At 39.3% G+C, this 12511-nt stretch overlaps 1 protein-coding gene across 1 annotated transcript in view; it reads right to left on the reverse strand.

Annotated features, from left to right (window-relative positions):
• Window positions 1-3601: 3601 nt before the first annotated feature.
• utrn (utrophin) overlaps window positions 3602-12511 on the reverse strand; it is a 179929-nt gene continuing 171019 nt past the window's right edge. Inside the window, exons 76-80 of the mRNA XM_062437479.1 lie at window positions 12130-12367; window positions 8074-8149; window positions 7788-7871; window positions 6555-6580; window positions 3602-5018 (exon numbers count right to left, since the gene is read on the reverse strand). Coding sequence (XP_062293463.1) covers window positions 5010-5018; window positions 6555-6580; window positions 7788-7871; window positions 8074-8149; window positions 12130-12367 — 433 coding nt within the window. The 3' untranslated portion in view covers window positions 3602-5009. The remainder of the gene's footprint in view (window positions 5019-6554; window positions 6581-7787; window positions 7872-8073; window positions 8150-12129; window positions 12368-12511) is intronic.

Genomic DNA, 12511 nt, shown 5'->3' on the forward strand with positions numbered 1-12511 from the left:
CCATGAGCTTACTTGCCAAGTCACTTACCTTTGAATGCATAGTTGGTCTGGTCTTGCACACCTCGCAGCAAAATCTGCAATGTTTACAGTTTGGAGATGAAAGAAACGAGGACCACTGCTGTGTTTCCAACTGGTCTGGTTTATTCTAAATGAGATGAAATAAAATTAGTATAGCAGTTCCAAACACTGGGCTTCTCCATTCAGACACAAAGGAAGTAAAATTGGCCGGAGTGAGGCTTTAACAAGGACAGTAAAATACTGTAAACATACCAACAACACTACACCTCCATATCTCATTCAAATTTGTGTGTATGCTGCATGCTTGTTAGTCCTGCACTATATAGATAGATAGATATATTATGGATATTATAATAATATCCACATTGGTATTCATGTCTAGTTTGTATCATGTCAATATGCATGCCAGCCACCAACCAAATGCTGGTAAAATATACAAGTAGCAGGTAGATTTCTTCACTCACCAGCCAAAAAACAAAACAAAACAAAACAAAAAAAACAAAAGTAATGTCCTTGTACTTGCTCCTTAGTGAATAAATTTCACTCTGCTCCTGAGATAAAAGGTCAGCTGCTGTCACTAAAGATATTAGCTTGGATTCAATGTCTCCACAACATTTAGGGATATTTCAGTCTAGATAAGTCTTGAACTGACCTGACCCACAAACTGCACATAATACATCAAATATATGAAACCATAAAAAAAATTGTAGAGAGCTCATGCACTTAAAAATACAATAAAAGTAGGACAACGAATTCTCAATAAAAGAAAATCGACAATGCTAGCTCAACTAGCTTAGTCGTTAGCATGTTAGCTACAACAGAGCAACGCTTGGTACATAAAAAACAAGACACATAACACCGTTTAACCAGGTTTAACACTTGTCAAACGCACTGACACAGACTCACCTTTCTTCAGAAAAACACCCAACAGCCAGCTGTAAGCGGTTAGATTTACCTGCTAATGTTACAGCATCCAGTTATGGAAAGGTTAAAAAAAAAAAAAAAACCTTCACTGCATGGGTAATATTTCGAGGAAAAATCCTCAATTTCTGAGATTAAAGTCGTTAATTTACAAGAAAGAAAAAACCCGGATATTTTTCTGACATTATAAAGTGGCAAATTTGCAAGAAGTAAACTCATAAACATGCAAAATACAATGTCTTTTCAATGTCCGGATGCTGATATGGTGATTCTGGGCTAAGTATCTCCTTATTGCAAACCCAACTGAAAAGTACAATTTGATCAGTTCTTCCAGGGCAGGCATAATGCAAAACCAGCGACTTCTCTCCAGTGTTGAAACTTGAGGCTATGAAATTGCTTGGAAGAATAAAACACCTTTTCTCTCGCAATTTTTTGAGTTTTTTTCTCGCAAATTTGTGACTTTTTTCTGACAAATTTGCTACTTCAGTCTGAGTTTTTTTTTCTCGAAGTATTACCCCGCTTCCTCTTCCAGGTCAGTATTTTTATTTTTTATTTTTTTTGGCCCTAGTCTTACATGGACAGATATTAAATATTTATAAATACATGTTCCACTCTTAGTTTTCATAACAGCAGGTCTCCAGATGGATCAGAAGAATGAACATTTATTTGAAGACATACAGGGCCACTGCTTAGGAAGAGTCGACCATGTGATAAGACTGAAAGCCAACATGGACAGGATGTCCTAAATAGTGCTCAGCTCATTAAGGGCAACTTGAGAGCTCCATCTGCTGAAGAAGACCATGTGGCATGATACAAAGCTCCAGAACAACTATTGAAAGGGCCTTGAGTTGAGATTAATTTTGTCAACTTTTTGATTACAGCATGGGTCACTGCTTTGCCTTAAAACAATCTCACCATTCTGTATCCACTGTGTGTGATGATCATACCAACCATATAAGTTTAAGTACACTGTTCTGACCTTTGACCTCCATTGAGAGACCAGATATTTCTCAATTACACCATTCCCATATTGTTATTAAAACAAAACGATCCACTAAATGTATTCTGTGCTTGTTATACTGCAGAATCAATGTTCAACCCAGCAGGCATGCGCTGCACCTCACTGGAGCTTGACAGTCTAAGGCGCTAAGTCACAGAGAGCTGCATCTGAGTGGGATTAAATATTTTAGAAAGATTGCTGATAATAGATGCAATGCTGTTTTGACTAAGTTCCATATGAGCACATTAGATTGTTACAGTAATTAAACCAAATCTGCTTTCACATCTGGCCTAATTGGCACATTAATATTAACAATTCCACTACACTTCTTTTTGTAATGGGGATCCACTGTAGAGGAGGTACAGTAGTACCTCTCCCTTGCGTATGCTAGTTACTTACAAACTTCTTTGCCTTTACAAACAAGCTGATTCCTGCAGAGCATTACAGAAGTGAGACTAGTAGACTGATTAAAACACCTCAGGGACCCCAGAGGATGAGAGTATGCCGTCCATAAGGAGTTTGAATATGTACAGTAGACCCAGATCCAATTAGGGTGCACTACTGCTTGGCTACTGTTGCATTATTGAAGCGTGTTATAATACTGCTGGACCACAGATGATAGAGAACACTGTTCAGAGAAAACATGTGCAGTCACTTTCTTTTAGTTTATGTCTAATTTTCACATCACAACAAAAAAATGATAGAGATGATCAGGGGATTGATATGTTGGAATAGAATAGTAGAGATGATGGAGTGATGCCACGTGCTTGTTAACGTTTTTTGATGGATCTAAAGAAAGAACAGAAGAGAGGATGAATGAAAGCAAGGTTAGGCAGGAGCAGCTACAGTAAGGAAACAAGCCATTTGAGTTTGGCACAGTCTAATAACTGCAGCCTTGAGAGTACAGACAATTTCCTGTTGAGACATAATTTCATCTGACAGGTTGCTAAATTGAGCAGATTCTACACCATGAAATCACTTGTGCAGATGTGATTCGTGACTAGCAGCAGCTGACAGAATGGCCAAGCAAGTGCAAGGTAAATGTCTTTAATCCAACATCACAGGACCTCGAAGAAATGTGGGATAATTAATGCAATGCAGCCATGAAAATGAAAAAACTCAGTTGAAGGTCCGTAGTAAAGAGGATGATTACCTTTCATCATTCATTTGGAGTTTTTCAGTTACACCTCTGCATGCTCTCTGCAAACATGTAATGATGATACAACCACTTACTGCGTGATCAATTCCTTTGATAAATAATAATGTTACAGTCTCAGCTGGATGGCACAGAGGAGTATGCAGTAATGAGGCCTATATTCCTCAAACCAGGTGGGAGTAAAAGACACTTTTAAATGAGGGGCAAGCACTGCATATGAAAACACTTGAACTAGTGGGTTGAATTTCTGATCAGTGTTTGTGAATTTTAATGAAGTGATTCATCTATATTACCTTTAAACATTCACAGAATCATTCAGCCATTATAGTACTAAAAATGTAACAAACTGAGCTTAACGCATTTAAGATAGGATTTAACTCTTACAAAATGTACTGCTGCACTATGACAAGGCCTACTTGTGCTGTAGTACTCCTTAATATTGAATCGTAGACAGTCTGAGAGAGAGAGACACACTAGGTAAACAAATTACTGCTAAGGATGATGTGTACTTGTTATAAAATTTTTTATTTAGAATAAAACAACGTAGCCATATTACACGTAGTGTGGTCATTCTATTTTACATACCTCAGGAGAAACGACACAGTTCTGCCATGGTACGGTTCATCATGATTGTAATCAATAAAATCATCACCATCATCATCATCATCATCAGTCTACAGTCAGAGGAGGTTATAGTAGTGTTGTTCAGTCTCACAAGTTTTACAGGATAGCATATAGCACAACAACACAACGCAGTGAGTGACCAGTGCTAGAAGGCCAGTGGAAAAACCAACAACAGATAAAGTAATACTCATCATTACGGGCGGCTAGCTTCAGCAGGCCACAGACCCATTGTGGTACAGTAAGAGTAACTCTTTTTTTTTTTTACTTGGTATCTCCTCATTGCAGTGTACACCAATACAGTAAGCAAAAGCTCTGAATGCTAAACCAGGTTGTACATGTTCTTTAAATGATCACAATTGTTTTAAACAAGTTTACGAACCACAAAAACAAAACTGTGTCTATGAGTCTGAGGTAGCAAGGCAATCATGGCTTTCCTCTGATTTCTCAACATATATCTTTAAAAAACTATTCTACATAATGACTGCAGGCCTCTTACAAACCCATATTCAGAACAAATTTAGATTTAAATCTATATTTTTCCAAAACGTCTCTTTTTATACACAATCCCACTTTTTATTCATCAACTCTCGTCTCTGTCTTCCACACGTGGAATGACAAACTGTATAGGCACAGAAGGGGTTAAAGTTAACATTAACAAATCGCAGTTAACACAAAGTCTGTCGGCGTATCAATGCTTTAAAGGGGAACTTGACATCAAGCATGCTACAAGATAGATCTTTAAAACAAAACAGACGCTTTGAGAAGAGACAGTTTACATCTTTAAAATGATGCTTTCAGCCACTAAATGTCATTACTCAGGAACTGTGCGTGCTCCCACACTTGGAACAAAATCTGTGGCTATTTCCATTGACACATGACAGAAACTGGGGCCTGGAGGGTACAAAGCAGTGGAATGACAAAATAAATGTAACAGTTTGATTCCCAGTGAAGGCAGAACTTAACAAGATCAAAACACAAATCCCAATGCACCCTCTCAACAACAAAAAAACATATTTTACTATACAAAGCCCCGTGTCCATATACTCATCTGCATATCTAAACAAATCAGTGACAAATGTTGAACCAAGTTCAGGTACAATCTACAGTTCATAAAATGTACAGTTTGCATAGTACAAGACAAGGTGGTAAAAGTAGTTAAGTTGTCTGGTCCTGTGCGTCTTTGGGATTTAGGGTCAGGAGTTTGTTTGGGAATGGTCTTGTCACTTCAAATGTGTGCACACTCACACGTGTGCACGAACAAACACACACCATCCTTCGTGGTGACAGTCCTCACATCACCTGCAAAACAAAACAAAGAACAGAAACATGAAATGATCACACTGGATCAGAAAACACATGCAAATATGCCAACAAAATGTGTAAACAAAACTACAGGAGGTTGGTGTATCTGGGTGTCAGTAGAACCACTGAAAGTTAAACACTCCTACAGTCTCTCTTTCTCCCAAGTTCAAGTGCAGCAGGTGCACCCGCCTCATTTCTCTTCATCAATATTATCACAGGTTCGAACAAAGTAATCGGGTTTGAAAGCTGGTAAATGGACTGCAGTCCCTCAAGCCAGTTACAGTCCATTAGCAGCCCGGTGTGGAGGAAAGGGAGGAGGTGGGCTGGGAGCATTCAGAGGAGATTTTACAAAACATAGCTGTCTTCTTAGAAATGGAATAACGAGCTCAAACCTATTCACCCATGCCTATGCGTTACAACCAACAGAAATTGTAAAGAACGGAGTTTGCCAAGGACAATGAAAAAAGGAAAGAGTGAAAGGATGATTATGGAGATGTAAGAAGTGTGGTTCCATAATTTCCTGCTTGTATTGAATACAAAGTGTGTATCAAGTATACACTTGATCTGACTTAAATTAAATTCAGAGGTGTATAATGCTGAAAGCAATCACTTGGAGTGCAATGGTCTTCAAAGATGAAAGAACAAATCAAAGGGAAAATATGTATCTATTTTACAACAGCCACCACAAATGGATTCATAGCAAATAAGCAGCTGAAGTAGCGTGTAAAGGTATTAGCTGTGTGTGGAGAGACAAGCTGAGCAGTTTAAACAGACAGTGAGAGAAAGGGGGAATGGAGTGAGCACAGGGGCAATGGAGCAGGGTAAATAATTACAGTGGGAGGAGGTCAGTGGCAAGAGCTTTCAACAACATCTCTGTCCCAAAAAGCACCTTAGCCTCTGACAGGGGTCGGAGAGGAGCCGCTAACAGCTCTCCCCAGAGATCCATTAACTGTCTATTTCTTGCCTGGGTCCGGACCTTTGAATCCGCCCACTCCACTGAGCCCAGTTGACTGAATCCTGTGTGGCATCATGATATGAAATAACGGTTTCGCGGTTGAAAAAGCAATCAATCCTATGAGCACTGCAGGGGGGTAAATGATTAGCCAATCAGCACCACAGGCGGGACTAATGCTGTTGTCAAGCTGTGTGGTGGAACCAAGGAGGAGTAAGGCTAGGCAGCGCTGAGATCAGACAAGCTAAAACCAACGCGCATTGCATCACCCACCACATCACCATCGGCTGGAGGGTTTATTGGTGCATTGAATTGAATCCTCCTACCACACAGAAGTTGTGTAATGGAAACGGTGTGTAATGACAATACTGTCTGATATCAGATGATTGTCTTTCTCACAGGCCACCTAACAGGGAGAGCTATGGCAGGTGAAGGCTACATTCAACTTCTCACACCATTACCAAATACGTAGAATGGAGGAGAAAGAAAAAAAAAAAAAAAACAGCTCGGAATACACAGACATGATTGACAGTGAAGTCTTACTGTTATGTGTCAACAAGTGTGAAAGAGTTTCACCTTACCTGTGGTCTGGAGGAGATGCTTGAGGCTGTGAAAACAAGAGACAATAGAGCAGTTTAACACTTGAACTCCCCAGTTTATATCTGTTTTATAAGTCTACACTAAATTATCAGCCCCCTGGTCCCTCCCACATATTCATGTACACAATCAGCTCTGTGCTGCTCAGTCCTGCAGCCTTCGAGCTGTGCAGTAACCAAATGCTAATAATGTGGGAGCGTCTGCCAGATTAGAATGGATTTTTAACTAAAGCCCTCACAGGAGTTTCGACTCGAAAAATTCAAATGCAATTTAAAATCAGTGAGCTCTAACTCCCAATTTGAACATTTTTACTTTTTTAAAAATTTATTTGAGAAACATCCCCAGAGGCAGATTCTTCCATATTCTGTTATAAAGAGTAATGAGGGTATAAGGTCTGATCATATCAAATACCAAATTTAAATGATAAACCAAAAAAACCTCAGGCTCTACTTAAAATCTATACGCATGAGAAAGCATTTCATTAGCTAAGAATCAAAACCTCAAAGTCACAATGCAGAGGAAGCTGTGTGCACTACATAGACAATAATGATACTTCTTTTTTGAAAAAAACACACTATATATACCACTCTTCATTGAAATACAGGACAAGACCTTTTAAATTCATTACTACAGACGAGTGCACATCTGCTCGAGCTGCCTTCCTTTATACATGGCATCTCAGAGCACACACACACACCACACACACACAAACCTGGATAACAAACAGGGAAATGACAGATGCTGAGCAGGGGTGTGTGAGGTGGTGAAAGAGGAAGGAGTGGAAAAGACACAAAAATCAATAAAAGCAGTAAGAGTAAAGGAGACACTTGGAAGGTGGACGATAAGTCTAGTTGAAACTTCAGATTATGATGACTGTATCGGAAAAGTGCCACGGTTTCTTCAATTTTAACTTTCATTTTATCTTCATACAGATTCCAGTTTAATATGAATCTTAAAATAATATGTAAAATGTAAGATAATAATGGTGAAGGTTAAAACTTACATAATGGAATCTGTTTCATTTATATTACACTGAAACCAGAAGTTACACAAGAATCCTCGCTGTGAGGGATAAAGTACCAACAGTGATACATGCACAAGTGACACACAGAATTTTTGTGCTGACCAGCGAAATACAAATTTGTCCTCAGAGGCTGTGCAGACACAGTGGGAGAGAAGACGAGGAGGAGGAGCAACAGGAGGAGTGGGAAACTTACGACTGCATGCAGGGAAGGAGTTGTTAATCTGCTCCATTACATCTGCCAGGTCAGAGCTGCTGTTGTGGGAGTCCAGCAACTCATCTAAACACACACATGCACAGAGGTTGATTTTCAGTCACTATAGACACACTTCAGGAGGGAGCGCAACAAGTTTCCATTTGCTAAGGGATAGCGTGAGATCATTTCCATGTTGCGACCAATGTTTTAACTTTCAGATCTAGTACTAGTGGGTGTGTTCTGTCTGAGTGTGTACTGTAGGTCTTCATAAATTTGAGTGTCTCACCTGAGTTTTCAGTGAGTGGCCCGTGATCTTGCACCGTGGGAGAGGACACTCCGTTTACCCTTAAGTCCACCTCCGGCTGACATAGCGAGAAACAGAGACACAGAGAGAGAGAGAGAGAGAGAGAGAGAGAGAGAGAGAGAGAGAGAGAGAGAGAGAGAGAGAGAGAGAGAGAGAGAGAGAGAGAGAGAGAGAGAGAGAGAGAGAGAGAGAGAGAGAGAGAGAGAGAGAGAAAAGAAAAATCCATTACTATAACATTCTTATTCCACTTAGAATCTAGTTGGCTTGTGACAACTTCCAAATTATCTTGACAACAGCAGGCGGAGGCATGGGAATATCAGAGGAAGGCACAATGAAGCTGCTGTCAAGTGTAGAAAAACATTAGTTCCTCATTTGTGTGTGTCTCTGCCAATATTAAAGGACCATTTTGCCAATTTCCAACATTATCTCCAGCTACCTGACTTAGAAATATAGCACATACTGAGGAATTCATGGCTTTAATTAATAACATGTATTTAATTGATAACATGCAATCATATAGAAGTGAATACAAACATGATACATAAATCACATAACTAATCTAAGCATTGCACTGACCCATCTTATTTGGGTTTTTGTTTCATAGAGGCATCACAAACATCCAATTAAAAGCATCCAATTAACTTAATTGTAATGAATATGCAATCATCCATATGTTTTAACCATACAGGGTCAGGAGGAATCAATTAATTTGTCACTATGACAAAGTAATTGTCCAATTACATGCAGGCTACACTGGTCTATTGAGACGTTGTGTCCTTAATCAGCCTCTGTAGTATTACCGGTGTCCATTTGTGTTGAAAACATCAGTCCTTAGTTGGAGTTTGGCAGTTTTTCTTTCCATCAAATGATCACTTTTTAATCTATCACTCACATTCAAGCACCTCAAATCACATTTTCATAGTTTTTGTATTCTCACTAATCATTGTATGCAAAGTGATTTCAGTGAGTACAACAACACAAATCCCTAGCCTGCCAACATGAACAATCAATAGTGATTAGTGAAAGCTTCAAAGTCATGACACCCAGCCAAAAGATTGAACAAATATTCATACTGGACTGAATTTAGTGGTGCCTGATTTAGCAAAAAGTCATGAAACTTTATGCACAAAAAAAATGCATCCCCCCTGAGACTAATGTGACAGACAGTAACCTTATCAACACAGGGGCTGAAACAGCAGACAGTAAATGACCTACAATAATCTAAAAAACAGTGCTCAGTGTTTGTACAGCTTTCCATTGCTGTCTCCACTATGACATCCCTGCTCTTTCGCTTCTGGCATCACCTTGATAGTAACAACTGAGCTCACAGCTGCAGCCTCCAGAAAACCCCAAGATGTTTTGGGTATCAGTAAAAACACCACTTCAGGCAAAGGGAAGGATTTAGTGTGTACACAGAGATTCACAGATTAGCTGATCATGTGTACTCCAGTTTTTTCATCATTATTTAACAAATACATGGCAGAGATTCAGGTCATAGCTGATAAGAAAAGTCTGATGCAACATTCATCAGTAAATTTCTTAAGCACAGACAGAAAAAAAGACAAGTTACTCCAAAACAATATGACAGAACAGTATCTCTTTCGACTAATTACATCTGAGGATTTTGTAACAGAGGTACTGTGGACAGTTTATCAACTGGTGAAAACATTCTCTGTTGCTCTGATGCACTGAAGCAAACACTTGATGTGCAGTGACATTTGTGGCAGAATCTCACATTCCCTTTAGCTTTCAACTGCAAGAAACCAAATTGATGCTGTCCTCCCTCCTCTCCCTCATCACCCCTCTTCTCCTTCTCCTTCATCTCCTGGTGCTGCAGGCGCTAACACATTGGAAACAACTCTACAGCTCAACCATTGTCTTGAGGCTCATCTTAGAATAGCTAAGGTCAGGGCTTTGGTTAGCCTTAAGGAATGTGAATTTAATGCATGCCATCACGTTAGCTGGCTTTATTATTCTGCAGCTCGGCAGTAACGCTGCGATTGACAGAAAGTCATGTTGACATACTGTCAGGACTCCAGGGACTTAAATGTCAGACAACAGAAGTTCTTATTTAACGTGGGGATATTTGTGTGCATGCAGTTATTTGTGCGTACCGGTTTGTTTGCATTAATAAACATGCAGGATGTTATTGGTGCAGAAAAATCTAAACAAGTCGCTAAAGGTTGAGAAGCATTCAATCAGCACCAAGGAATTTAAATGCCATTGAGTGATCCTGTGAGATGAGATTCAACGCAAGTTATCATTAAACAAAACAAATGAAAAAAGAGGCTCAAAGAAGCTGAAGAAAATCAGAAACACAGCGTGGATGAGAGGACTAAGCTAATTGATGCATCAGCTGACACTGAGTATCTATTAGAGTTGATTCCTGACTTCAAACTGTTCCTGATGATGAATTTTAGGTCAAAAATTCATCTAGACAGGACATCTAGATCTCCTAGATTTTATAATATGACATATTGTATGTCTTTAAAATAAGTAATAACTATCCAAAAATATAACTATATTAACCAAATAGTAATTAAGAGTGATAAAACATTAATATTAAATATATTAATTGTTATAATGTAATTTAAAATACGACGGGGCAATACTGCTGTATTTTTACTCATATTCTGAATGTAAGAGTTTTACTTAAATTGGGGTACTTTTACATTGTGGTACTGCTTCCACTGACCATAATATTAACTGGCATACTCACTATGATCGCAACTATATTTCTGCTACTAAAATATGAGGGGAGATCTCAGTGCAGGCTGGGTGCATAAATAACTTTTTGTCAAAATGTTAATCTTCATCCATTAAAAATCTGCCGAGTCACGTCAGTTGCCTTCCTCAGGCCATATTTGTTATGAGTTATTACTATGCTTCCAATACCTGCCCCCGTGTTTGCTCAGTCTGATTTGTCGGGCTTGCTGTTTGTTTGGCTTGAGGGCTGTGTATTTCTCACTAGGCACAAACAATCCAACCTCAGTGAGCAATTAGGCCAGGCATAAACAAATCTGGGAGTTATTGATAGAGGGACTAGAGGATGCTGGACTCCTGGAAGGAATGCTAATAATGTGATTAGGATCTAATCTGAGTGCTGATGAACAATTTTTGTTATTCTAAGGCACAACTAACAATGGGAAAATATCTGGATGTTTACTTATAGATGTATGGACGTTTATGTGAGGGGTTAAAAGGTGAACAAGTACACATTTATGTTGGTGATTTATTGAAATGACTTTGAGAGATTCATTTGAATTTATTGAAAGCCTTCTCAGGGAAGTACTTTAAACTGTTTTTTATTGTATGAGTTGCACTGAAATGGCCCTGCCAGCTGGTATGTGTGAATGAGTCTGAACTGTGATTATTGTCCTGCTGCTCCACAATAACAAGCATAATGAACTAAAAGAAAAGTCAACTTATGGGAGAAACAAACTTAAAATCACAGCTGTGCATGTACAGTAGTGCTTAAATAGGAATGTATGACTGTAGAAACAGAAGTTCATCTGGGAAAAAGAATTAATTTGATTTAGTTTTGTACTTTGAAGTACATGTAAGTAAATCACCAATGCAAACTGCTACAAGAATTGATTCTATTAGGTTGTCATTTAGCAGTAATCATCAAGCTCCTATTTGCTGTATATAATGTCCTTGTTGTATTAAAAATGTTGGTTGACTCATGTTAATTTAAAAGCTGAACTCCTCTTTTTGAAGGTGACACATGCTGGTTACTTGTATTTATATCACATAATTGTGATTCTGCTGTCCCAGGTTTTGCAGGCAACATCTACTGTATGTTGCCTTCTGCCTGCTAAGCACCAGTACTACAGCTGTTCTTCCTGCAAATGGCCTGTTTGAGTCAATTTCGATCGTCCCCCTTTACAGTTGTCAGGGAGCAGTCCACAACAGCCCGAAACAAATGACTACTTTGGAAACGTACAAGTCTATGAAAATCTATCACTGTCTCCTCTCAGCCATAACCTGTAGCTTGGGATGAAACTGTCCAACAAATTGGTCTAAGTGTTGTGTCACCTGGTGCAATAGCTGTCGGAGGCGGTGGAGCTGAGACTCCAGCTGCTTGTTGTGTTCCTCCAGGATGTGCATCCGGGCCTCCAACCGGCCCTTGTGTTGTCGTAGCAGTTTTGCCTCAGCTAGAAGATCAGCCTCATCGGGATGGGCAGTGGTGCCTTCAGACTCCCATAGGCCTCCCGAAGGGGGTCCTCGCTGGCCATGCTGCTCTTTCAGCTGCTCATACTCCCTCTGCAGGGTCCTGGGGAAGAATAGTTACAAAGCACATCTATCTGTCACACCTAGATTTGCATGCATAAACACACACACAGGCAAATGACTCAAATGTCTTTTATTGTCTTTTGGAAGAAAGTTGAAGAATCGATGCCAAGGAGCACTCAAGCAC

Source organism: Scomber scombrus, chromosome 17 (genome assembly GCF_963691925.1).
Source record: "Scomber scombrus chromosome 17, fScoSco1.1, whole genome shotgun sequence".
NCBI lineage: Eukaryota > Metazoa > Chordata > Actinopteri > Scombriformes > Scombridae > Scomber > Scomber scombrus.